Consider the following 26,056-nt stretch of genomic DNA (forward strand, 5'->3'; position numbering starts at 1 on the left):
CAACCATGGGTAGCACCTGGAATGGGGGAAACAGGTTCTTGAAGGAGTTTGAGAGTGTGTAGAGCCTTTAAAGTTAGGGTGAGACAGGGCTTACCTGGTGGCGCAGTGGTTGGGAGTCCGCCTGCCGATGCAGGGGACGTGGGTTCATGCCCCGGTCCGGGAGAATCCCGCGTGCCGCGGAGTGGCTGGGCCCGTGAGCCATGGCCGCTGAGCCTGCGCGTCTGGAGCCTGTGCTCCGTAACGGGAGAGGCCAGAGCGGTGAGAAGCCCACGTACTGCAAGAAAAAAAAGTTAGGGTGAGACATAGTTCTGAATCCAGGGTTTCCAGAAGTTCTAGGGCAAAATGTTAGTATCTTTGTGTTCCAAGTTACAGCAGCTCTCAGGCAAGTTTGACTTAAAATAATATCCCTTGGTATTTTAGAAGTAAGTTTTTTGGGATAGTAATATTTTTATAAGATACTTTACAAATCAAATATGAAAGTTGCTATTGAGGTTTGTAAGAATGCTGGATATGATTATGTAGCTATTTTAAATGATAATCGAGAAGATTGTAGAAATGTAAAAATGTCTGTATATGGTAATTCAGAAAGACTATGAAACTGTATATATTGTTTTCAAATCGCAGGATGAGAGTGATTTAAATGGAGCCTTTTTATATTTTGCATTAAGTAAAAATAACTACTGAGAGGAAAGCCTGTACCTGTACCTTAAACATGTTTTTAAGTTATACGATGCCTGGGCTAATTTCACGTCTGATACATCTAATTCAGCTTCTCTGCTCAGTGAATCTCAACTTTTGTTCCCAGTAGCCCTTTAGACTCTTAAAAAATTATTGAGGACTTAAAGAGCTTTGGTTAGGTAGGGTATATCTATTGATATTTATCATATTAGAAATTAAATATTAAAAATTAGAATATTTATTAATTTACTGAAAAATAGCTGTAATTCCATTACATGTTAACACAAATAACATATTTTTAGAAAAGATAACGGTTTCCAAAACACCACAAACCTAATGAGTGGCATTGTTTTACATTTTTCCAAATCTCTTGAATGTCTGGCTTAATAGAAACAGCTGGATTCTCATATCTACTTCTGCATTCAGTCTGTTCTGATATCACATGGCCTGTAGCCTCTGTAAAACTGCTTTGTATAATTGAGAATGAACAAAAGTAAGAAAACCAAATAACATCTTGGGCTTATTATGAAAATATCTTGGAGCTTAAGGACACCCAAAAGGGGGGGCTTGTCTTCAGATACACTTTGAGAACTGCTAAACTAGCACATTTCTGTCTTTATAGTTTCTGTCTTCAGTCTTTCTTGCCCTAAGGCTCAGCTCAGATCCTACTTCAGTGACACTTTCCCAATCCTTTGTTTTATCTCTTCTATGTAGCATACTTTAGAATCTTAACACTTGATTTTGTGGCGTTCAGCTTTCATATGTATCTGTATCTTGTTTATAAAACTGTACATGCCTTGAGGATTGTACCCTGGCCTATATTCTTTTTGATTCTCATATGACTAGGTAGTAAATACTGCTGAATTGAACTGAACTAGCATGTGAGCAGTTTTTACTGAGGAAGTAGATACGCTTTGCATTTTCACCAAAACACCCCTGAATATTATCAAATTATTTTATTTATTCATTCAGTCTATGAATATACTTGGGTTTCTACCTTGTGCCAGACACTGTGCTAGATATTGGAGATACTGTGGTGAATGAGACAGATCTATTTCTCAGTTCCTGCCATTATTGATCTTTTGGTTAGTGAGGGATATTGACAAATCACAATTATAATTGCTGTTTAAATAGTGCTGTGAGGAGCAAGAACAGGGGCCTGTGAGAGCACTTTGGAGTAGTATCTAATCTGGACTAGAGGATCCAGGAAGGTTTTATTGAGAGGAAGAGATTTCTAAGCTGGAATCTGAAGGATAGCTAGATGTTAGGTAGGCAGAGAGGGAAGGGGTGTGTGCTCCAGGCAGAGGAGATAGCCCATAGATGAGGGAGCCTGATACGTTCAGGGGATTGTATAGAGCTGCAGGGTTGAGTTTTGTGATGATGGCGGGGTGGTGAGAGGTGAGAGTCTGGAGGTAAGTAGAAGCAGCTATTGAAGGGCCTTGTAAGTTTAGAGTTTATCCTGGAGGCAATGAAGAGCCACTTATAGGTTCTAAGAGGAGAAATGGATGATCAGTTTTGTATTTCAGAAAGATCGCTTACTGTACTATGGAGATACACAGGAATGCCTTAGTATGTATACCTGCCCATTCATATGTCAATATCAATTTATTATATGACCAAATAAAGATTTCTAAGGCTAATGGTTAACTAGGAGTTAGTGGAATTTTGAGAACAAACATTTGAGGTAATTCTTAGTTGGTTCCAAAGTAGACAAGTAGTGGAATAGCAAGTTTTTCCTTTTTACTCTTTAAAGATTAAACTTCTTTTCAGCTGTAGAAATGGGCAAATTACATTAACACTACATGACTGGTTTAGGTAATTGCATTAAGCAGTTGAGGGAATCCCAGTGCTGGTTCCCAGAAGAATGCTTACAGCTGTGTAGATGCCACATCTGATGCTAGGATTTGCTTTAAAAAAAATAATCTCTCCACACTCTCCCCCTCAAACATATACAAGAAAACTAAAAACAACAAATAAAATCCCCATATAACGAAAAGGTCATATAACACAAGATTGAAAAAGAGCAAGAAAACTTTCTTGTGAGACCCACCCAGAAATATGTGTTGTTAAAAGTGGGCCAATATTCTCTGAAGGGCTTATTTCTCACTTTGGTAGTCTAGTAAATGTCACGCAAGTGTTCTACAAACACTTATAGAATACGGGAATTCCTGTTGAAATTATATCATTGAATATTGGTTTGCTATGTGTGAACTAGACAGATGATAGATAATCCCACATTCTTTTCTAAACCAATAAATTTGGCCCATAATTTTAATACTGGTGGGATGCCATTTTCAAAGAACTTAAAGAGAGCATAAAATATTATATTCTGTTAAATTCATTAAGCTTATGCTCTTGGTATAAAAATCCATGTTATGTTGGTTCTTTTGGTTTTATTAAGTATAAGTTTGCTGTATCTTTTTTTTTTTTTTTTTTTTTTTTTCCGGTACGCGGGCCTCTCACTGTTGTGGCCTCTCCCGTTGCGGAACACAGGCTCCGGACGCGCAGGCTCAGCGGCCATGGCTCACGGGCCTAGGCGCTCCGCGGCACGTGGGATCTTCCCGGACCGGGGCACGAACCCACGTCCCCTGCATCGGCAGGCGGACTCTCAACCACTGCACCACCAGGGAAGCCCTGCTGTATCTTTTTGAAATAAGAAAGTATGGTACATTTGGGATCTGAAATAATGTATCTGAGAATAAATAATATTGTACCCTTTTACAGTAACAGTTTGTACTGTAATACTTTGACTTTTCTTTATAAAGTAATACATTTTGTTCTACTATAAAGTGGCAGTCCATATGCCTAAGAAATTTGCATTTTCATAAATAAGTACTAAAAATAGTTATTCCCATATATAAAAGGGGTTAGGGACAAAAAATGTTGAACACTTCAAAAACAATTTGTTTTACCTGTAGGGATGTAAATCTGTGGTTCCTCATCCGAACTACAGAACACAGAGTTACTTGAATGACTGTTTTCTCAGTTCCCCCCCAAAATGGCACTAACTTGTGGATATATATAGGGAGAAGTTAATTGGGTACAGTGGGTACCTATGGCATTAGGGCTTAATTTTTTTTGACGAACCCTTTGAGAAGGGCTACTATAAACTTTAATAAAACTGTAAATTCGGGCTTCCCTGGTGGCGCAGTGGTTGAGAGTCCGCCTGCCGATGCAGGGGACGCATGTCCGTGCCCCGGTCCGGGAAGATCCCACATGCCGCGGAGCGGCTGGGCCCGTGAGCCATGGCCGCTGAGCCTGCGCGTCCGGAGCCTGTTGCTCCGCAACGGGAGAGGCCACAACAGTGAGAGGCCCGCGTACCGCAAAGAAAACAAAAACAAACTGTAAATTCACACACCAAAGGCATCCAGCAATTGATTACATCCAGCTTTTGCTTAAAAGAAGTGGTCTTTTCTTTCATATCACTACTAGCATTTCATTAGTGTCTTAACTTGTCACACGTATTAACCTTATCATCCATTGTTATACAGATAGCAGATCATAATGGTTAAGTGTGTGGATTCTGAACCCAGACTACCTGGGTTTAAATCTACTCCCTACACATAGCTGTGTGCCTTCGTTTGATCATCATCTTTACAGTGGGGAAAGTTATCAGAGGAGATGATGCTCTCAGACTTTTTCTTTAAATAAGCAAACTGCAAAATAGGTTTGCTTTCCCCGTGCCTATGAGAAACTTGGGATGTACCAGTGTTCCGTTTCTGGTTTAACCAAGGCAATTCACAAATATTTATACCTTTGAGAAAAGAGAGACATTTAATATTACTTGGCAACAAATCCACTATTGGTTGTTTTCAGTTTTCTCCAAGATGAGCAAAGCTGCATCTCTGTGTACTTATTCTTCTGTTTCTGTAGGTTAAATTTTTTGGAATTTCTGGCCAATTTATAAACACATCTTAAATTTTGATTACTGTTGTTTAGCTGCCCTCCAGAAAGATTATACAAAGGGTATAGTTGACAAGAATACTTGTTTTTCCATGTTTAACTTTGTTTATAGTTTTTAGGTTTTTTGGTTTGGTTTTGGGGGGCAGTAATGAAGTTTTTAGTGTCATTGTTGCCAAGTCCATCAGTCTTTTCTGTAATGGTTTTTTAGCCGTTGGGGTCATGCTTTGAAAGTCTTTTGTACTCCACGTTTATAAAGATATTCACCCATAGTTTTCTGGTACATTCAGGGTTTTTTAAAATTTATAACTTAATATCTTTAAACTTGGTTTAAAAAAATAGAGGATCTTTGTGTTGGAGTCGTTTTTATGGTAGAAAAATTTGAGGTACTTAAGGTTACTTTTTAGATATTAGATAGACTTAGTCTTAGCCAAGTGTGGAAACAGTGTTTTTCTTCTCTTTATTTTGGCTTTGCTGGTACTTCAGCCAGTTTTCTGTCTTATAAGACTTGAGTTATGTACAAAGCCCATCAGGTCTGCTCAATTAACCAGCCACTCTTTGAGTACTCAGATTATAGGTTTAAAGATATATAAGACCTATAAAAGACCTATACAAAGATAGGGATATAAAAGACCTATAAAAAATTTATCTAGAATGCCTGAAGTTTCCTCTTAATGTTCTTTGCATTCTGGGGTCTATGTTATTTTATTACATAAGTGCAATACCTGATGACAGTGTTGGTAATATAAAGGAGATAAGTAAGGTGAGATAATGATATATATATTTATATATTTTATTATAAATATATCTTACATATATTATATTTATATATGTGATATATATTATTAATAACCTTCTAACCCCGAAATTCTGTGAAGATTCTTTTTAATTACAGGCATTTCATGGGTTCAGGTAAAACTTGAGGAAAACAAAACAAATGATCAAAATTTTGTATAGTTTATCTTCTTTGTTATTGCTGTAGCAGCTTTGTCCTTTTAATTATATCATACTTCAAAACATCTTGAAGTTCAGTCCTTAGTGCATTCATTCTGTGTTTGTAAAGGAAGAGTTCTTAAAGTGAATATGATCTAAAATCACTGCCATATTAAGAAAGCTTTGCTGTCTCTAAAGACAAAATGATCAATAATTATTCTTCATTGGAAGTAATAAATTGCATTTTATTAAAACGCATACCTGTTTGTAGGTCAGATAATTGAGAGACTGATTCAAACATGCTTGTTTTAAACTAGAATCTTAAACTCTCAGCTGACAGTTTCTTAGTGAGCAAATGTACATAAATACTTAGTTTCTAAAAGTTTTACCAAGGTGTTATCATGAATTTAAGGCTTAATATCTCTATGCTGTTCACTATATGTCCTTATACTCTAGTCATAAATCATAGGCGATTAGTTATAAATAATTACAGATAGTGGTTCATATAGTACCTGGTACACAGTGGACATTTGATAAATCAATTTTATTTGAGTTGTTACATTTTATAAACATGCTACTTAGTATTAAGAAAATGAAAAAATTGCACTTTAAGATACATATAAATAGTTCTTAGAAAATGTCATTCTATTTTCTAGTTATATTATCTGATTTATTTAATGTTCAAGTCTAATAGCATAATTAATTTTGAGCATATTCTCACAGACTTAATAAATGTAAAAGTCAACAAACAGACCCTTGCCACTTGTGTGAAGTGGCTATTTAACCATGAAATAAACTATTTTTATTGCCATTGCCCCGTGGATATGTTCTTTCTGGCAGTGCTGTCCATATTTGGTGGCTATATGCATGGAGAGCCAGGTGGTGCTGAAAACCATCGCACAGTGAAGCGTGGATATATCTAGGTTTGACATTTGTCATCCCTTACTGCTGAAGGGAAGGGTAAAATCTGTTTTTCCATATGCTTACACTTTTTTTGCCTGCAGTTTTGACCAGATGGTCTTATGAACATTGTTTACTTTAGGATGCTATCCCAGATGTTTTGAAAACTGATGGGTAAATGTGGTACACAGATACATAAATCATTTGCATATTATGGTTTAAAAAATGCTATTTGGTCTTATAAGACTAAAATATAATTTATTTCTGGAAGTATTTTTCCAAGTGAATAATAAATATATATTTATGATATATATTATATATTTATATATAGTTAATATAATCTATATAATTTATTTTCCCCAACGACTCTGTTTTCATATTAATAAGCTAAAAAATATTATGGCAACATTTATTAAGGATGTTAACGAAAGGAAATACTTTTGAGAAGGCATGTTTGTTTGTGGTTGCATATACTCAAATCTGTAAGAATCTTTCCTGCTAGTTTTTGTAATTCTTCTCATTGTGCATAAATCACTGAAGAGAAATTACCTGGCAAAATGACAACGGATTTATAATCAAAAGATTATCATTATAACCTTGGGCAAATCACTTAACCTGTTGGAAACTGAGTTTTGTTAGCGTAATATCAGAGTAACAGCCTTGCCCCAAAAGATGGAGCACTGCTTGGATTTAATTACTCTTTCATCTTAAATCTCTTAAAAATCACTGTGAAACCATCTAGTGGCAACAGCTATAATGTGAGCCTGAAACCGGCTAATTCTGGGCTTTAGTTAGAATCTCAGATATAATTAAGAGGTGGATTGCTCTCGTTTGCAAACCCAGCCAGGATCTGTATGGGGCTTCCTCTCGTTTGTGTAGTGCTTCTTACGCACTGGCTGGCTTTTTTCATTTGCTTTTACATTCCCTTGTAGGTTTGAAGACTGTCTGGCCTTTTCCTGCTTTTCCTTTTTTCTGTGCCTGGACTCTGCACCTCAGTGACCTTCTCCATTGATTGTACCAGCCTTTGTCCCCAAGCTCTGTAATGGGGTTTAATTTTTATCACTTATTTTATTATCTGGAGGACAGGAGAAGAGATCTATTTTGCTAGTGCTTTTCTCTGTTAACTCAGAATTCTAGGGTTGGGCGTTAAAAACAGCTCTTCATTATCTAGACAACAGATATCCAGTAACAACCAATAATGTTTAAAGAATAAACAAACAGGAATAAAGGAGAAAAACAGGTAATAGAGTTTATGATAAAATATTGCATCACAGGATAAAAGTTAAGAGTTGAAAGAAAATTTTTTTCCTTGTAATAGATTTGCTTAATGAAAGAAACATCTGAGAAACCACCAATTTATTTCTCTCAATGAGAGGTTTCCACGTGTCAGAAAGAAAAGCCAGGATCATGAAAACCACAAAGTCAATGTAAAAGGCAAAACTCATATTAGCAATTCAGAAAATCCAGTTAGAAATGAGATAAACTTGAGGGGAACACCCCCAGAAAATATAGGAAATGATAAAAGAGAGAAAAGTGAGAGCAGATAAACAGGGGACATGAAGGATAGTTCTTGAAGATACGGATTTTGGCACAAATAATTTCGGGGGCCTCTCTGGGCTGTTTTTCACGCTCTTAAATAGTGCTTAGCATGCCAGGTGCTTTGCAAAGCAAATTTAACTCATTTGGGCCTTCCCTGGTGGCACAGTGGTTAAGAATCGACCTGCCAATGCAGGGGACACAGGTTTGAGCCCTGGTCTGGGAAGATCCCACATGCCTCAGAGCAGTTAAGCCCGTGCGCCACAACTACTGAGCCGGTGCTCTAGAGCCTGTGAGCCACAACTACTGAGCCCACGTGCCAAAACTACTGAAGCCTGTGCACCTAGAGCCCATGCTCCGCAAGAAGAGAAGCCACCACAATGAGAAGCCCACGCACTGCAGCGAAGAGTAGCCCCCGCTCGCCGCAACTAGAGAAAGCCCGCATGCAGCAACGAAGACCCAATGCAGCCAAAAATTTAAAAATAAATAAATAAATTTATTTTAAAAACATTTAGCTCATTTAATCCTTATGAAAACCGTGTGAGGGCTTCCCTGGTGGCGCAGTGGTTAAGAATCCACCTGCCAATGCAGGGGACATGGGTTCGAGCCCCGGTCTGGGAAGATCTTCTTTTTATTAGTTGGTATTCTCTTGTAAGGAAAAGTTTTTTCTTTTATCCTCATTTTAAAAATCTATTATCAGGGCAGACTCATTCTCATTTTGTTCAGTGAATAATAATTTATCAGTACCCTTCTTTATTTTGATATTCAAATTGTTCCAGATTGGACCACTGGGAACCTGTTTAAAATGACGCCTGTGTGTTTTGATGTACCGTTTTTTTTTTTTTTTTTGGAGCACTTCCTTATTTTCTGGCATAACAAAAATGTTATAGGCTCATTTGCCTCTTTTGCTGCCCCAGGTTTAGAATCAGCCTTTCCTTCAAGGGGTCTTCATTCCTTTTAGTGGGAATGGTGTTTAGAAACCAAGATCTGGTCCTTCCTACTTTTTTTTAACTTCATTTTAAAATATTTTATTTTATTTATATTTTTTTTGCGGTACACGGGCCTCTCACCGTTGTGGCCTCTCCCGCTGTGGAGCACAGGCTCCGGACGCACAGGCTCAGTGGCCATGGCTCACGGGCCCAGCCACTCCGCTGCATGTGGGATCCTCCCGGACCGGGGCACGAACCCGTGTCCCCCGCATCGACAGGCGGACTCCCAACCACTGCGCCACCAGGGAAGCCCCTAAAATATTTTATTTTTAAATTCATCTGGAATTTATTCTACAGTATGGTCTGAGGTACGGATGTGTATATTAAGATGAATTAAAATTAACTGCTTTAGCAGTAGGATACAAAACAGGAGATACTTCTTTGCGTTTGTATTCTTGCCCTTCAGGAACATTGATTCAGAGGAAAATCTTATTTAATTTTAAATAATACATTTAAATTACGTCAAATGATATGTATTTAATTTTAAATCTCATGTCCATTATGTTTTCTCTAACTTAGATGCATTTTCTAGAATCATAAAACTTTATGAAGAAAAATGTGAAACAGGTGATAAAAAGGGAAGAAAAGACAGCAATGTAACATCTGTAAAAGGAATTACAAATTTAGGAAATACTTGCTTTTTTAATGCAGTCATGCAGGTAAGAGCCATGAGAAAACTTTGTAAAATGTAATTATATTATATTAAAATAAAAATAATATAATATGTTAAAATTATATTAATTAATTTGTGTTTATTGGCACACCTGTGGACTGTCACATGACTGCTAAATGTTCGTCTAGAAGTCTGTCTGTTTTTGATTGGTTAGGCTGTCTTTAGCCATTGTCATACACATACATACTCCTTCTTTTTCCACAGTGCTTCTGAAAGATCTCTGTATTTTACCATGGCTCTGTCAGTAGTAGTGACACTTATTAAATGTAAAATGCATTCAATTAAATTTTCTAAAACTTAAAAATATTTTTGCTAGGCCAGATGACATTTGAAGCTTTGGGAGAGTATTTATTCTGTAAAATCAGAGGCATATTATAACTGAATCAGAAGATGTTGCTTTTGTTTTCTTTCAGAATTTGGCACAGTCTTACATCCTTACTGAACTGATGAATGAGATCAAAGAACACGGTACAAAACTCAAGATTGTTCCTTCCTCAGACTCTCCACTGGTGAGAAATATAATTAGCTGGATAATAGCTCTGTTTAGATAAGCCAGTGATGTTGCCAAAACCTATCTTTCTTATTTGTCACAACTATCAATTGAGATGGTAGTCGGAGAATTTGAAAAAATAATTCAGAAACATTTTGTGAAAATAAACGATAAGATTTAAAACTTCTAAAGTCATAGCTTTAAAGTATGTTATAATTCAAACATATCACGGGGTCAGACAGCACAAAAAATGTTGAGGCAGCTTTCAAACAGACATACTAGAAAAGACAAACGGTTTTGCCTTTTGTTGAATGAAATGTCTAGGATTCCTGTTTTGTAGTTACTGGTGACAACTACTTAAATACAGCATTTTTGCTCTTTAAAGGTAGATTTAATTTTAATAGTGACCATCTAAAGGTTATTTGGAGCCTAATTTGACATTGGGTTTTTAAACTAATGAGAAAGGGAAAAAAAGGCAGCCTTTGACATTCAGAAGCTAGCCTGACACCCACAGTTAGGCCATGTTATTCAAACAATCTCACAGAATACCAGACTCGAGCTAGGTTACTCCAAGACTGTTACGATGAGACAGAGCAAGGCCACTTCATAATTTTCTCTAAACACAAACTCTACCACTTAGAAAATCCCAAACACCCTCTTTTGGCCTAAATGAGTCACTGCGACTTTTTTTTTTAACTAGTTACAGCTTTATCCTCATTCTAGCCTCCTTTTATTGAGATGTCCAGTTGTAGAAATACCCTCACTTTCGGACAGCATCCAATTGAGAGCAGACCTCTGCTTCCTTAGATTATTTCCCTTAGATAACTTCTTCCCTAAATAACGCAACTAAAGCCCAAATTCTACATCAGTTCTTTTGAATACCCTCTGAGAGACACTCCATGGTTCCCCATTGTGTGTGTTCTCCCTCAGTAGAACAAGTAATAAACCCACCTTGTTCAACTACAGATGTGTTCCTGGTGGTCTTGGGCTGGAGGGCATTTACACTAATAGTTATGATTTCAGTTAGAAATTGATTTGTGTGTGCGTGTTTTAGAAGAACAGAGAGTGAATGTATAGCTCATGATCTGGCTTTTGAAATACTTAAGAAAGAGGAGTTCTAAAAGTTCTTAGCCCAGTGTAGTAATCTTAGATTTTTCTTCCAAGGAGGCAATTTTTAAAGACAATATTGTTGTATTTTTTTGTTGAAAAGGCAGTCTGTAAACTCATTGCCTGTTCAGCCTCTTAAAATTTTTATGTTAGAGCCCAGTGCCCTCTTCTAGATTGTAGTGAGATAGTGAAGACTACTTTACTAAATGGAAGTTAATGCTAGTCATTTGAAAAGATTTCTTATTAACTGTGATTGGATGTTAGGTTTAAGTATTTCACATGTGGAGCTGTGAAATTACTATATATGGCAATCATATTATAGCTGATCACTCTAGGTTTGTGTCATTCTAAGAGGGGAATTTTCAATCTTAGGTCTTAGTTTTTTAGGACATACAGCAGACCTGGGCTGTGGGACTATCAGTGTAGATCACTACTCTTTCAGTCACCAGTTTTATTTGGTCCTTCGTAACCTGTATGCCTTTTCTTTCTTTTCCTTACTTTATTGTGCTGGCTCGAGCCACCAGTAACATGTTGAATAGAAGTGATGAGAGCAGACATCCTTGCTTTAATCCCAAAATTAAGGGAAAAACACTCAGTCCTTCATTATAAAGAGTAGGTACAGGGACTTCCCTGGCAGTCCAATGGTTAAAACTCTGCACTCCCAATGCAGGGGGGATGGGTTCTATCCTTGGTTGGGGAACTAAGATCCTGCATGGTGAGGCCATAAAAAAAAGAAAAGAGTAGGTACAAAATAAGCTACAAGTTATATTGTACAACACGGGGAATAGCCAATATTTTATAATAACTATAAATGGTGTATAACTTTTAAAAATTATGAATAATAATATTGTACACCTGTAACTTATGTAATATTGTACACCAATATACTTCAATTTAAAAAAAAAAAAAGAGGATTTAAGGCTAGACACTGCAGGGGCTTCCCTGGTGGTGCAGTGGTTGAGAGTCTGCCTGCTAATGCAGGGCACACAGGTTTGAGCCCTGGTCTGGGAGGATCCCACATGCCGCGGAGCAACTAAGGCCTGTGAGCCACAACTACTGAGCCTGCGCGTCTGGAGCCTGTGCTCTGCAACAAGAGAGGCCGCGACAGCGAGAGGCCCGCGCACAGCGATGAAGAGTGGCCCCCGCTCGCCACAACTAGAGAAAGCCCTCGCACAGAAACTAAGACCCAACACAGCAAAAATAAATAAAATAATTAATAAACTCCTACCCCCAACATCTTCTTAAAAAAAAAAAACAGACTAGACACTGCACCGAAAAAAAAAGAATGAACTTTTTAATTAATTGATTTATTTATTTTTGATGTTGGGGGTAGGAGTTTTTATTAATTAATTAATTTATTTTTGCTGTGTTGCGTCTTCGTTTCTGTGCGAGGGCTTTCTCTGGTTGTGGCGAGTGGGGGCCACTCTTCATCACGGTGTGCAGGCCTCTCACTATCGCGGCCTCTCTTGTTGCGGAGCACAGGCTCCAGACGCGCAGGCTCAGTAGTTGCGGCTCATGGGCCTAGTTGCTCCGCGGCATGCGGGATCCTCCCAGACCAGGGCTTGAACCCGTGTCCCCTGCATTAGCAGGCAGATTCTCAACCACTGCGCCACCAGGGAAACCCAAAAAGAATGAACTTAACTGTAGGTTTTTCACAGGCGTTCTTTATAAGGTTGAGGACATTCCCTTCTATTCCTAGTTTTCTGAGCATTTCATCATGAATGGATGTTGAATTTTGTCAAGTGCTTTTCCAGCATCTACTGAGATTATCATAGTTTTTCTTCTTTATTCTCTGTTAATGTGGTAAGTTACATTGATTGATTTTCAAATGTTAAACCTATCTTGTATTCCTGGGACAAACCCCTGTTAGTTATGATGTATTCTTCTTCTTCTATGTTGCTGGATTCAATTTGTTAATATTTATATGAATATCAGCAGTGTGCTTACTTTTTTTTTTAACATCTTTATTGGTATAATTGCTGTACAATGTTGTGTTAGTTTCTGCTGTATAACAAAGTGAATCAGCTATACGTATACATATGTCCCCATATCCCCTCCCTCTTGCGCCTCCCTCCCATCCTCCTTATCCCACCCCTCTAGGTGGACACAAAGCACCGAGCTGATCTCCCTGTGCTATGCGGCTGCTTCCCACTAGCTATCTATTTTACATTTGGTAGTGTATATATGCCAATGCTACTCTCTCACTTGGTGAGCTTCCCCTTCCCCCTCCCCGTGTCCTCAAGTCCATTCTCTACGTCTGCATCTTTATTCCTGTCCTGTCCCTAGGTTCCTCAGAACCTTTTTTTTTTTTTTTTACATTCCATATATATGTGTTAGCATACGGTATTTGTTTTTCTCTTTCTGACTTACTTCACTCTGTATGACAGACTCTAGGTCCATCCAGCTTACTACAAATAGCTCAATTTCATTTCTTTTTATGGCTGAGTAATATTCCATTGTATATATGTGCCACATCTTCTTTATCCATTCATCTGTCTATGGACACTTAGGTTGCTTCCATGTCCTGGCTATGGTAAATAGTGCTGCAATGAACATTGTGATACATGTCTCTTTTTGAACTATGGTTTTCTCAGGGTATATGCCCGGTAGTGGGATTGCTGGGTCATATGGTAGTTCTAATTTTAGTTTTTTAAGAAACTTCCATCCTGTTCTCCATAGTGGCTGTATCAATTTACATTCCTACCCACAGTACAAGAGGGTTCCCTTTTCTCCACACCCTCTCCAGCATTTATTGTTTGTAGATTTTTTGATGATGGCCATTCTGACCAGTGTGAGGTGATACCTCCTTGCAGTTTTGATTTGCATTTCTCTGATGATTAGTGATGTTGAGTGTCCTTTCATGTGTTTGTTGGCAATCTGTATATCTTCTTTGGAGAAATGTCTGTTTAGGTCTTCTGCCCATTTTTGGATTGGGTTGGTTATTTTTTTGTTATTGAGCTGCATGAGCTGCTTGTAAATTTTGGAGATTAATCCTCTGTCAGTTGCTTCATTTGCAAATATTTTCTCCCATTCTAAGGGTTGTCTTTTCATCTTGTTTATGGTTTCCTTTGCTGTGCAAAAGCTTTTAAGTTTCATTAGGTCCCATTTTATTTTTGTTTTTATTTCCATTTCTCTAGGAGGTGGGTCAGAAAGGATCTTGCTGTGATTTATATCATAGAGTGTTCTATGTTTTACTCTAAGAGTTTTATAGTGTCTGGCCTTACATTTAGGTCTTTAATCCATTTTGAGTTTATTTTTGTGTATGGAGTTAGCGAGTGATCTAATCTCATACTTTTACATGTCGCTGTCCAGTTTTCCCAGCACCACTTACTGAAGAGGCTGTCTTCTCTCCACTGTATATTCTTGTCTCCTTTACCAAAAATAAGGTGACAATGTGTGCGTGGGTTTATCTCTGCACAGTAGTGTGCTTACTTTTAAAAAACTTTTTATTAAAGTATTCACACAGAGGAGTGTACATCATAAATGTAGAGTTGATGAATTTTCACAAACTGAATACACTGAACTGAAACTAACCAACATTTTTCTCAAGAAACAGAGCTTTACTAGCAGCTAGAAGCCCCCTTCAGGTTGCCTTCCATTCCCTGCCTTCCTGCCTCACAAGGATAGCCACTAACCTGGTTTCTAAAGGGCAGATTAGTTTTGCCTGTTTTAATATTATATATAAATGAAGTTATACAATATGGACTCTTTTACATTTGGCTTCTGTCAACATGTTAGTGAGATTCACCCATATTTCATTCTCATCAATAAACTTGCTTTTGTTTTCAAAATTTAAATATACTTTTAAAAACAGGTTATTTACTCGCTCAGTTCTGAAGTTTTTAAACTGTCTCAAAATACTTAAGTTGGGAGCAGGGGATACTGCCCCTTAGTGCTTGAGCTTTGAAACTGCCTTAGCTTTTACTTTTGACCCTTGAGGTAGCTTTCAATTTACTGAACATTGCAGAAATCACTTATGATATTCAAAAGCTATAGAAAATTATAGCCTGTCTTTTCTGTGGTTTTAGCCAGATGGCTGATTTTTAAGGATAGTTGGTATGAAATATATATGTAATTTGTATTTCATGAGTTTATGAATGAGACAACATATGTGATAGTTGTCTTAGAAGATAACATTCTATAGAGTCTGAGGATTATATTTGGGATCTGCTTTTTATTCATTGTCTGTAAGGAGAGGGGTTACTAGCAAGGATAACATTTTAGAAGATAAAACTTGACGGGGAAAAAATTCTAGAATAAAGAGTGTTGCTCCTTCACACAGTTGTAGCTGCTTTTGTCAAACTGTATGTCTCTCTCCTTTAAAAGAGGGAGATAGTGTACCAATTTGTGACATAATTTCTCATTCCTTATTTTGTTAGTAAAATATTTGGGGAAAAGAAGAGTATGGGGTTTTGCTCATAAATGTAATTTGTGATTATTTGTGAATTTGTACAAATTTGTGAATTTGTACAAATATCAAGTCGATGAGTAATTTTATTTTAGGAGAGCACATTAAGGGACAGTTACAAGCTGGTTTTTCACTCTTAAGCTAATAGTTTTATTAAGTAAAGGGCAGAGGATATGAAAATACCTGTATTTTTCAAGGTAAGGCATTTAATTTCATTTTTTATATATTCATCTTATATACACTTGAGGTGATTTAGTCATCATTTAAACAGAGTATAACTTAGATTTTAAAAAATATTTTATTTAAAAATTGTGTATTTCTGATATAGAGTTGATCATGTTTTTAAAGGACCCATTAGTGGTGGAACTTTCAAGCCCTGGACCATTGACCTCAGCCTTGTTCCTGTTTCTTCACAGCATGAAGGAGACTGAAAGAGGACCGCTTTCTCCCAGAGTTCTTTTTAATCAGCTTTGTCAGAAGTGGGTACATCTACATTCTTAATATAAGTAATCATGAGTTATAAAACACTAACGTGTTTATCACTTAATATGAGTAGTTTGACTCTGTGGCATGGCTGTTATTGCCTAGACTACCAAGAGAAAGAACTAACATTCGTTTAGTTGCAGCTGTGTGCCTTATCTAAATTATATCTCATAATACTCTGAAGAAGTGATTGTTTATCCCCATTTTATATATAAGGAAACTGAGACCCCCCAGAAGTTGAGTAGCTTACCTTGTTTCATGGTGACAAAAATAGGGTTTAAGTAGATATCTGTCCTGACTCAGAAGCCCATGATGTAATACCATAAAGTGAGAAAATTATAGAATTATAAAATCTAAGAGTGCTATAATAGATCATCTAACCTAGTTTTCTTATTTTTAAAGATGAGCTTTGAGGCATGCAGAATTTAAGTAAATTTCCCAAGATATCACAGTATATTTAAAAACAAAATACTTGTGTGCCTAGAAATAAACACATGTCATAAGAGACCTGACATTCATTTATTCCTTTATAGAAATTTGAGATCAACTACAAGTAGTTGCTAGAATCCAGGGGTACACAACTTATAATTTATTAAAAACAGACCCTTTCAGGAGCTCATAAACTAGTCCAGTCCACAATTAGTAAAATATGTAGAAACAAAATTCTTTAAATGTGAACTTGCATTTTTGTATATCTCCAGGTTTTAAAATTTCATTTTAATTTAAGCTAGTTACCTAAGCCATGGTATTGTATTATATTTTATTGCATTTTATTTTATCTCATAGTATTGTACCAATGTTAACTTTCTTTTTTAAAAAAGTTTATTGTGGGGCTTCCCTGGTGGCGCAGTAGTTGAGAGTCTGCCTGCTGATGCGGGGGACACGGGTTCGTGCCCCGGTCCAGGAGGATCCCACATGCCGCGGAGCGGCTGGGCCCGTGAGCCATGGCCGCTGGGCCTGCGCGTCTGGAGCCTGTGCTCCGCGGCGGGAGAGGCCACAACAGTGAGAGGCCCGTGTACCGCAAAAAAAAAAAAAAAAAAAAGTTTATTGTGGAAAGAACACAACATGAGATCTACCCTCTTAAAAAAATTTCAAGTGTACAATGTGTTATTGTTGACTGTAGGTACAGTGTTGAACAGCAGATCTCTAGAGCTTATTCATCTTGCTTGACTAAAACTTGTTCATTAATTAGTAACTCCACTTTTCCCCTCCCCCCTTTCTAGGTACCTCATATAATTGGAATCATGCACTATTTGTCTTATTGTAACTGACTTATTTCACTTAGCATAATGTGCCATGGTATTTTAAATGTAGTCCAAAATATGGAGGGTTTATTATATGTTTCATTTGGTTGCCAGGTGCTGTTTTTTCAAAGCCTAAAGAACAAAAAAGGCCTTTAAAAGTCTCAGAGACCTGGGTGCCTCATAGAGTTAAAAAGTTTTTAGGACATTATGTACTTTAGAAATCTGTTTTTGACTCTCCCCAAAATAACTTTGTTTTGTGTCTTTTTTATGTTCTGGTTTTATAGAGATTTGTAAACATTTTCTAATTATTATTAAAATGATAGGTGCTCATAGATAAAAATTCAGACTACTGTTATCTGTTTTCTTTATTCTATCCAAAAGTGATTATGCATACATAGACATAAAAATAAAGTGTTTGCAACTTGCTTGTTTTGCTTAATGTGTTTTATACATCTCTCTATATTAGTACATGTGGCTATAACTTATTTGATTTTACATATAGATATGTGTGTATATGTGTGTGTGTGTGTGTATATCATTGCACTTACGAGAGTATGTCTGTGGGATAAATAGAATTACTGGATCAAACGTTATTTCAAAATATTTTTAAATTGCATTTTCTTTTGCTTTATTGTATTTATTTTAAAAAGAGATATGTATATATTAACAAAAGTGATTAAAAAGAAAAAGTCAGGTGAAGATTTAAGCCATATATGTTGGGTCTATTTTTGGACTTTGTTCTGTTCCATTGATCTATATGTCTGTTCTTACCCCAATACTGTACTGTCTTGATTACTATAGCTTCTTACTAAGTCTTGGAATTGGATGATGTGAGTCCTCAAATTTTCTTTTTTTGGGGGGGTGGGTTACTGCTCTAGGTCCTTCACTTTTTTATGTGACTTTTAAATTAGTTTGTCAGTTGGGATTACATTGAATGTGTAGATCAGTTTGGAGAGAAATGACATCTTAACAATGTTGAGTCTTCTAATGCATGATTATCAGATACCTTTTCATTTATTTAGGTCCTTGATTTTTCCTCATCAAAATTTTATGTCTTTCATCCTATGAATCCTGCACCCATTTTGTTAGATTTACCTTAAGAATTTCATGGTTTTTTTAATGGTAGTTATTGTAATTTGGTACTTAAATTTTTTTTCAATTTCTAGTTGCTCATTGCTAATATAGAGAAATACAATTGATTTTTGTGTATTGACCTTTTTTCTTGCTTCCTTGCTCAGTTCACTTACTGGTTAGAGTAGCTTTATGTAGATTCTTTGGGATTTCTTATGTAGACAATAATGTCATTGGTAAACACAGACCATTTTATTTCTTCTTTTCCAAGCTGTATCCTTTTATATATTTTTCTTACCTTATATTGCTGGCAAGAATCTCTAGTGTGGTGATGGAGTGATATAATAGACATCCTTGCTTTGTTCCTGATATAAGGGGCAGAGCATTCAGGCTTTCACACATAAGAATGACAAGAGCTGTAGGTTTTTCATAGATGCCTTTTATCAGGTTGAGGAGATTCTCATCCCTAGTTTTTTCTGAGAGATCTTATCAAGAATGGGTATTGGTATACCTTGATTCCTGGCCCAGAGAAAATGAGATAATAAATGTTTGTTGTTTTATAAGAAAAAAGAATGGGTATTAAATTTTACTGAGTGCTTTTTCTGCATCTATTAAAATAATCATATATTTTTTAACCTGTTGAAATAGTGAATTGTATTAATGGATATTCTGAATAGCTTTAGTGAACATATTTGATTTACAATAAACTGTATGTATGTAAAGTGTAATATCAGTTAAGTTTTAACATATGTATACACTTGTAACACCATTGCCACAGTCAATATGATGAATGTATCTGTCACCCCTAAAAGTTTTCTTGGGCCCCTTTGTAATCCCTCTCTGGACTCCTTCCCGAAGCCCCGCCCCAGGGCTACCCCTTACCTATTTTTTGCCACTATAGATTAGTTTGCATTTTTTAGAATTCTGTATACAGTTGACCCTTGAACAACACAGGGTTTTGGGGCACCAACCCTCCCTGAAGTCGAAAATCTGCATATAACTTTACAGTCAGTCGGCCCTCCAGATCCCAGGTTCCACATTTGTTGATTCAGCCAACTGAGGATTGTGTAGTACTCTAGTACGTATTTACTGAAAAGAATCTGCATGTGAGTGGACCCGTACTGTTCAAACTTGTGTTGTTCAAGGGTCAACTATAAATAGAATCATACAACATGTACTCTTTTTTTGGTTTGGCTTCTTTCACTTGGCCTAATTATTTTGAGATTCTTCCATGTTGTATGCATACATTGATTGATTTTTGAAAGTTGAGCCAATCTCTTGAAGATTCTGTTATAATGGTGATTGTCAGACACTTTGACCACTTGTGATGAACTGTTGGGAGCAAGTTCTTCAGCTTTCCTCTGGCTTTTTTTTCCCCTTCAGTATTTTATTTTGCAATAGTTTTGAGACTCACAAAAAGTTACAAGAAGAGTACAGAGTTCCTGTGTACCCTGCATCCAGCTTCCATCAGTGATAATATCTTATATGATAGTAGTGCATTGTCAAAACCAGGGAATTGACATTAACATAGTACTATCAACTCCGGTATAGATCTTATTTGGGTGTCACTAGTTTTTACATGAACTCTCCCCTGAAAGGTTCAGAGATGCTAGAGTGATTCTATGTCTCCATTCTCATTCATGCCCATTTTTAAAAAATATTTATTTATTTCGTTGCATCGCGTCTTAGTGGCTGCAGGTAGGCTCCTTAGTTGAGGCTCGAGGGCTCCTTAGTTGTGGCATGCAAACTCTTAGTTGCGGCATGCATGTGGGATCTAGTTCCTGGACCAGGGCTCGAACCCAGGCCCACTGCATTGGGAACTCGGAGTCTTAACCACTGTGCCACCAGGGAAGTCCCTCATTCATGCCCACCTTTTTGCTTCCTTTATTCCTTCATGTTGCTAACTAGTATTGATGTGCTGAGCTTTCTTTGGGTTTTGTCCATGAAGAAATTACACACACACACACACATATATATTCCTAGTTTTATGATATTCTGTGGTGTGTCACGTACCTTAAGGATGCCATCAAAGTCTCAAAATAAGTTGAAAGTTCAGGGACTTGCCTGGCAGTCCAGTGGTTAAGACTCCTCGCTTCCACTGCAGGGCATGGGTTCAGTCCCTGGTTGGCCTGGTCGGGGAACTAAGATCCTGATTGCATGGCGGCCCAGCCGAAAAAAAAGATGAAAGTTCAGTATGCTATATAGTATTCTGGGTATGTTCTTCAGTATTATCTTCTAATTTACTAATTTACCCTTCAACTGTGTATAGTTTAGAGTTTATCCTATTTTTTGTATTTTTATATCTGTAGTTTTATTTTCTTACTTCTAATATTTTAATTTGCTATCTTATATCTACATGTTCTTATTTAAATTTTTTTCTATATTTTGTAGTATCTGGGCTTTTATTGGCAGTTATGCCTTTATTTTATGCTTTTGGACATTCTCAACATATTTATGGCAACACCTTTGGGACGGTTCTATACAATTTATTTGGAGTGAAGTAAATTCATTTCAGTTGTTTTTAACATTAGATTTCTTTATGTGTTTTATAATACTGGATTGTAGTCTTCTTTGGAGTGAATTTTTTGTTCTTCTGCTCCTGTCTTCAACTCCTTTGCTTTCTCCCATCCTCTCCCTTCCTCATATCCACCTCCTCTTTCTGCCTAAAAATTTTGAATTTTATGATAGCCTCACCCCTTCCCTCCAGGCTGGCCTTGGAGATCCAGCTCTCTTAATGATTCAGTTACCATGCTACCCTGGTTAGCAGATGGGAGAAGAGTCTGTAGAAGGTTTGGCTCAGTTTCAGGTCCCTAGGCTGTGTCTGTGTTCTGTTGTAGCCTTAGGTAACACTTGCCTAAGGGCTTCCTTTCAGGCTCTTGGTAAAATCAACCATCCTTAAACAATGATCCTGGCTCTGGTCTCTGTCTGAAGTACTTTTAGTTTTCTTTACCCTTCAGGGCTGAGCTCTTTCAGGCCTAGAGCCTGTCAAGTCTGCTTTTTGGTCTGCCTACAATTTCATGTTCTAATATTTTTGTTCTGTGAGATTTTTTTGTATTGAATCCCACTTAAGCCTTTTTCGTTTGTTTGTTTTCTCTTTTTATATTTTGTTATGTTTGGAGCAGAGAGAGTTTTTGGATTATGAACAGACTGATTCATCTGCATCCAGAAGACATCTCCATGAAGTCTCTCTTGTTTTAAATTTCTTTGTCTTGGCAGTCTGTTCCTGTTTTATGAGTGTGTATACATTTTCCTCTTAGAATTTGAGATTTCTGCAAGTTCTCAACTCTTTCCCGCAGTAACGCTTTCACTAAGGCACAGTTCCTGTCAATGTTTAGAGTTTCCCTTGTTTTGAATAGGGTGAATTTTTTCATATATTTAGTGATTTTTCTATGTTTATCCTTTAAGTTTGAAGGTCTCTTTTGGTATTTATTGGTAGAGATTCTATAAGTCATATGATTTGTTCCCCAGCCCTAAGTAAAAGAAGAAAGAAAAAAATCTAGGTTTATTAAATGTTCCTCAGTGGTTTAGAAGGCAGTAAGTGCTTTGTGCATGGTTGAGATGGAGCTATAAGTAGAGACCTGGTGAAGACAGTTTCTCCTTTGTTTGGGAACTATTTCTTCCTGTGTGTCTGCTTCGAAAGCCATAAACTATCTCCTCCTGCCTGCCGCCTGGCTGTGAGGCTCTCTGAAGGATCCCCATTTCCCCTCCCAGTCTTCTTCTACTTCCCAGACCTTTCCTGATACCTACAGCCTAAGTGTAGTGTCATGCAATTTCTGCCTTTATGAATTCCAACTGGGGAGGCCCTAAGGGGGTTGGAATTTGTATCCATCTTGGTTTCTGTCCTCATCTCTGATCTAGGAGGTGGGCACTATCCACCACACGCAGAAAGGGAAGCCCACCAAGGGAGTAAGTGAAAGTGTTCTCTACATCATGCTGCTATTTGCTACTTCTTAGCAAGAGTGAGTAACTGAAATGATGGTTCCTGTTGCAGGCTAGATTCGCCCATAGTTCAGAGAGTGTTTTAGCACCAGGGACTCATACTAGTACATTACTAGGATGAATATTCATTATGAGATGATGAGGAATAATGCTTAAAGTACTGGACTCAAGAATCAGAAGACCTGGATTTATGTCAGTGGCACGCAACTTGTTCTTCAGTTTTCCCAAGCGTAAAGCGGAGTTCGTATTACAGTTGTCCCTTGGTATCCACAGGGGATTGGTCCCAGGACCCCCGAGGATACCAAAATCCATGGGTGCTCAAGTCACTTATATAAAATGGCAGAGTATGTATTTATGAATTCCTTAACAGCACTGTTGTGTACATCAAATGAAATATGTGGTATATATCATAATAAGACCATTGTAAACTTGTACTACCATGAGATAGTCTTACTATTTTGTATTATTTTGACAAAATTCTTTCTTCATCTTAGCTCAGAGCACTTTTTAAATTTAGTAATTGTTTGCATTTAAGGGAAAAATATTCATTTTAGCATTGAGTTAATTGCAGTAAATATTACTTTTTAAAGTTACTGAAATCAGCTAAACATTTGCTGTGCTGATTTCTCCATGAATAACCCCTTATCCTTTTATTTAATTAATACACAGGAAATCTGATTGTCAAATTCATAAAATGAAAACCTTCATAGAGATAACAGTTTATAGTTCTTTATATTAATATAAATAATCTCTTGCTTTTCTTTTGGTTATATAAGGTAGGAAGATAATAGATCACAGTAGCTTGGGTTTGAATACTGCTTTTTTACCTGCTGTGTGACCTTGCAAATTAAATAGTCCCTCTGAACCCTTATATATAAGCTAAAGAAAATAGTACATTCCAAGCTTGTTTCAGGATTATGTGAAGCTTAACATGTACTATACTTGGCATGTAGTAGTTGCTTAATAAGTGTTTAGCCATATTATTCTCACTGTACTGAAAATCTCATCCTAATTGGAACAGTAATCACATTTTGTCTTTCTATTTATAGAAAAAGGAGTAAATTGAATCTTTGAATATATGTTATTTCAAGGTGATTTTTAAATAATAATAATATATCATTGATAAAATGTTCTTTTTTTCTTTCCTGTTTTGTTTTTAAATCATAGGGCCCCTGGATTTAAAAGTTTTCAACAACAGGACAGTCAGGAACTTCTTCATTATCTGCTCGATGCAGTGAGGACAGAAGAAACAAAGGTCAGGTTTCTTTGTGTTTATCACATATTCTCTTTAAGAAGAGGGTACAAAACTGAAGGAATTTTTACCAAAATTTTAATGTACGTTTGAGAGTAATTTGATTTTTTTTTAAACTTCTATTTACTCTTCTCTTCCCCCCACTTTTTTGCCCTTTCTACCAGAAGATTATTTTTTCACTCTTTCACAGCTCTGTTACCCTTTATTAGTTAATGCCCTTTGGCTATAAATTACAGAAATTAATTAATACTAGCTTAAATAAAGAAAAGGGAATCTAGTAATCCAAATAAAGGGGGATATAGGACAGGAAGGTTCTCAGGAATCTGGAAAGTATTCTCCTTTTCCCCCCAGTTTCTATGGCTCTATAGATTTCCTTTACCCATCTCTCTGTGGACAGAGTAGTTTCTTTGTTTCCCTGTCTGAATGGTAGCACCTGACCACCATGGCTTGCTGCTTGTGAATCCCAATTCTAAATTCCCAAAAGAGAGACGTCCCATTATCCCATGTTGGATTGCAGTCCACTCAGGAACCAGGAAATTGGGGTCCCAGCCTCCTGGATCAGGGACTGTTTCTGAGTAAAAAAGGACTGGTTAGATTTCCCAAACAGGGTTTATTGTAATCCTGTCCCTTAATTGATTGGCTGTTGGTTGACTTTAATATTAAATTATATTCGCCTTTTTTGGTGGGGTCGTATGCAAATAGTATACAATTTTTCAGAGAAAATACAAGATATTAAAGATGCAAGATATCAAATACACAGCACATATCCTCCACTTCCTCCCTTTCTCTCTCATAGCAGACCCTGCTCATCATTCATAACAGTTCCACTGAGTCAGTGTTCAGTCTGAGAATCATTCTCAACACAGCACTCTGGGCAGCCCCTGCCAATCATAATTGTTAATAACAGGTGAAATCCTGTTTTCTCTTCAAGGTGAATACCCTTCTTAATCTAAATATTAATATGGTAGTAGAGCAACCAGGTGAAAATGAAGTGCTGATATGTTTGTGGTAGGTGTTTACTATGTTACTAGGCAGGGTGGACCCTCCTTTTTTTTTTTAAATTCTACTTTGTTTGAATTGTACATAACATTGTAGTGTTTCTTTACTCCTAATGGCCAGTTTTCAGTGAAGAGAGAGTTATGGTTCTAATATTTTTTCGTAAATTATCTTAAAGAATGAGTTAAGGGCTTCCCTGGTGGCGCAGTGGTTGAGAGTCCGCCTGCCGATGCAGGGGACACGGGTTCGTGCCCTGGTCTGGGAAGATCCCACATGCCGCGGACGGCTAGGCCCGTGAGCCATGGCCGCTGAGCCTGCGCATCCGGAGCCTGTGCTCCGCAACGGGAGAGGCCACAACAGTGAGAGGCCTGCGTACAGCAAAAAAAAAAAAAAAAAAAAAGAATGAGTTAATTACACCCTCCTGCTACCAAACAGTGTATATTACAATCCTATCCTTAATTGGCTGTTGTTAGACTTTCATATTAAATTAGTTGAATTCAGCTTCTGAAGGTGTCATTCCTTTTCTGCCATCTATTTTATATATTTTGATTATGAACCCTACTACCTTCTATTTAGATTTACGTCTATCATCTCTCTTAGATTGTGGTCTCCTCAAGGAATGGTATCCCATGTGCCTTGCACACAGTAGTGCTCAGTGAATGTTGAATATGTTGTCTGTGCTTACCCCCCGCCCCACGCCCTTTTTTTTTTGTTGGCCACGCCTCATGGCTTGTTGGATCTTCGTTCCCAGACCAGGGATCAAACCTGTGCCCCTGGCAGTGAAAGCACCGAGTCCTAACCACTGGACCACCAGGGAATTCCCTGTGCTTACCCTTTAAATGCACAGTATTTCTTGAGAATTTGAATTGGGAAGAAAACAGTCTCTTAAATGATTTATACTAGCTAGTTACTTGGGGATTTGCAGTTATTTTGAATATGTTATAATTTGAATAAACTGTTAAATTGACAGGGTAATTCTGCGTTATGTTTTACCTGTAATTTGTTTTGAAAAAAGTCAGTAAAGAGATTTGTAATTAGTTAAGTTTTGGGACATTAACACAGTCTCCCTGAGCTAATATTTGATCACATTTTCTTAGATCTAGAAACTGATATCAAGAATGGAGATTCAAACTTAAGTCTTTCTGACCTCGAAACTAATTATCTAATTTTATCCAATACTGCTTATTAAAGTTTAATTTTAATTCTTGGTCATCAGTGACTAGTATAAATAACCCATTTTTTAAGCTTGCTATTTAAAATTTAACCATAATTATTTCACTATTTGAAAAAAGTATTAACTCTGATTTAATAACTATGATATATTGATACTCTTATTGAAGGGGTCGATGCAAGGTAGTAAGGTGGAAAGAGATGCTCTGTCTTTGTGTTATGAGTAGTAAATGCATTTTGACCTTCTGAGCCTACAGATGACATAGTAGTTACTTTAGGATTAATTC

At 37.0% G+C, this 26,056-nt stretch overlaps 1 protein-coding gene across 13 annotated transcripts in view; it reads left to right on the forward strand.

Annotated features, from left to right (window-relative positions):
- Window positions 1-26,056, forward strand: part of USP45 (ubiquitin specific peptidase 45) — a 61,711-nt gene that overhangs the window by 16,002 nt on the left and 19,653 nt on the right. For 11 of the 13 annotated variants that reach the window (XM_027089808.1, XM_027089834.1, XM_027089852.1 and 8 more), the window contains 4 exons: window positions 9,456-9,595; window positions 10,023-10,118; window positions 15,963-16,093; window positions 23,519-23,606. In XM_027089808.1, coding sequence (XP_026945609.1) covers window positions 9,456-9,595; window positions 10,023-10,118; window positions 15,963-16,093; window positions 23,519-23,606 — 455 coding nt within the window. Of the gene's footprint in view, window positions 1-9,455; window positions 9,596-10,022; window positions 10,119-15,962; window positions 16,094-17,320; window positions 17,767-23,518; window positions 23,607-26,056 lie in introns of those variants that run through there. The other 2 variants (XM_027089892.1, XM_027089863.1) reach the window with 2 other exon arrangements.

The sequence above is a fragment of the Aethalodelphis obliquidens genome, unplaced genomic scaffold, assembly GCF_003676395.1.
Source record: "Aethalodelphis obliquidens isolate GAN/ISIS:26980383/991018 unplaced genomic scaffold, ASM367639v1 scaffold3, whole genome shotgun sequence".
Classification (NCBI taxonomy): Eukaryota; Metazoa; Chordata; class Mammalia; order Artiodactyla; family Delphinidae; genus Aethalodelphis; species Aethalodelphis obliquidens.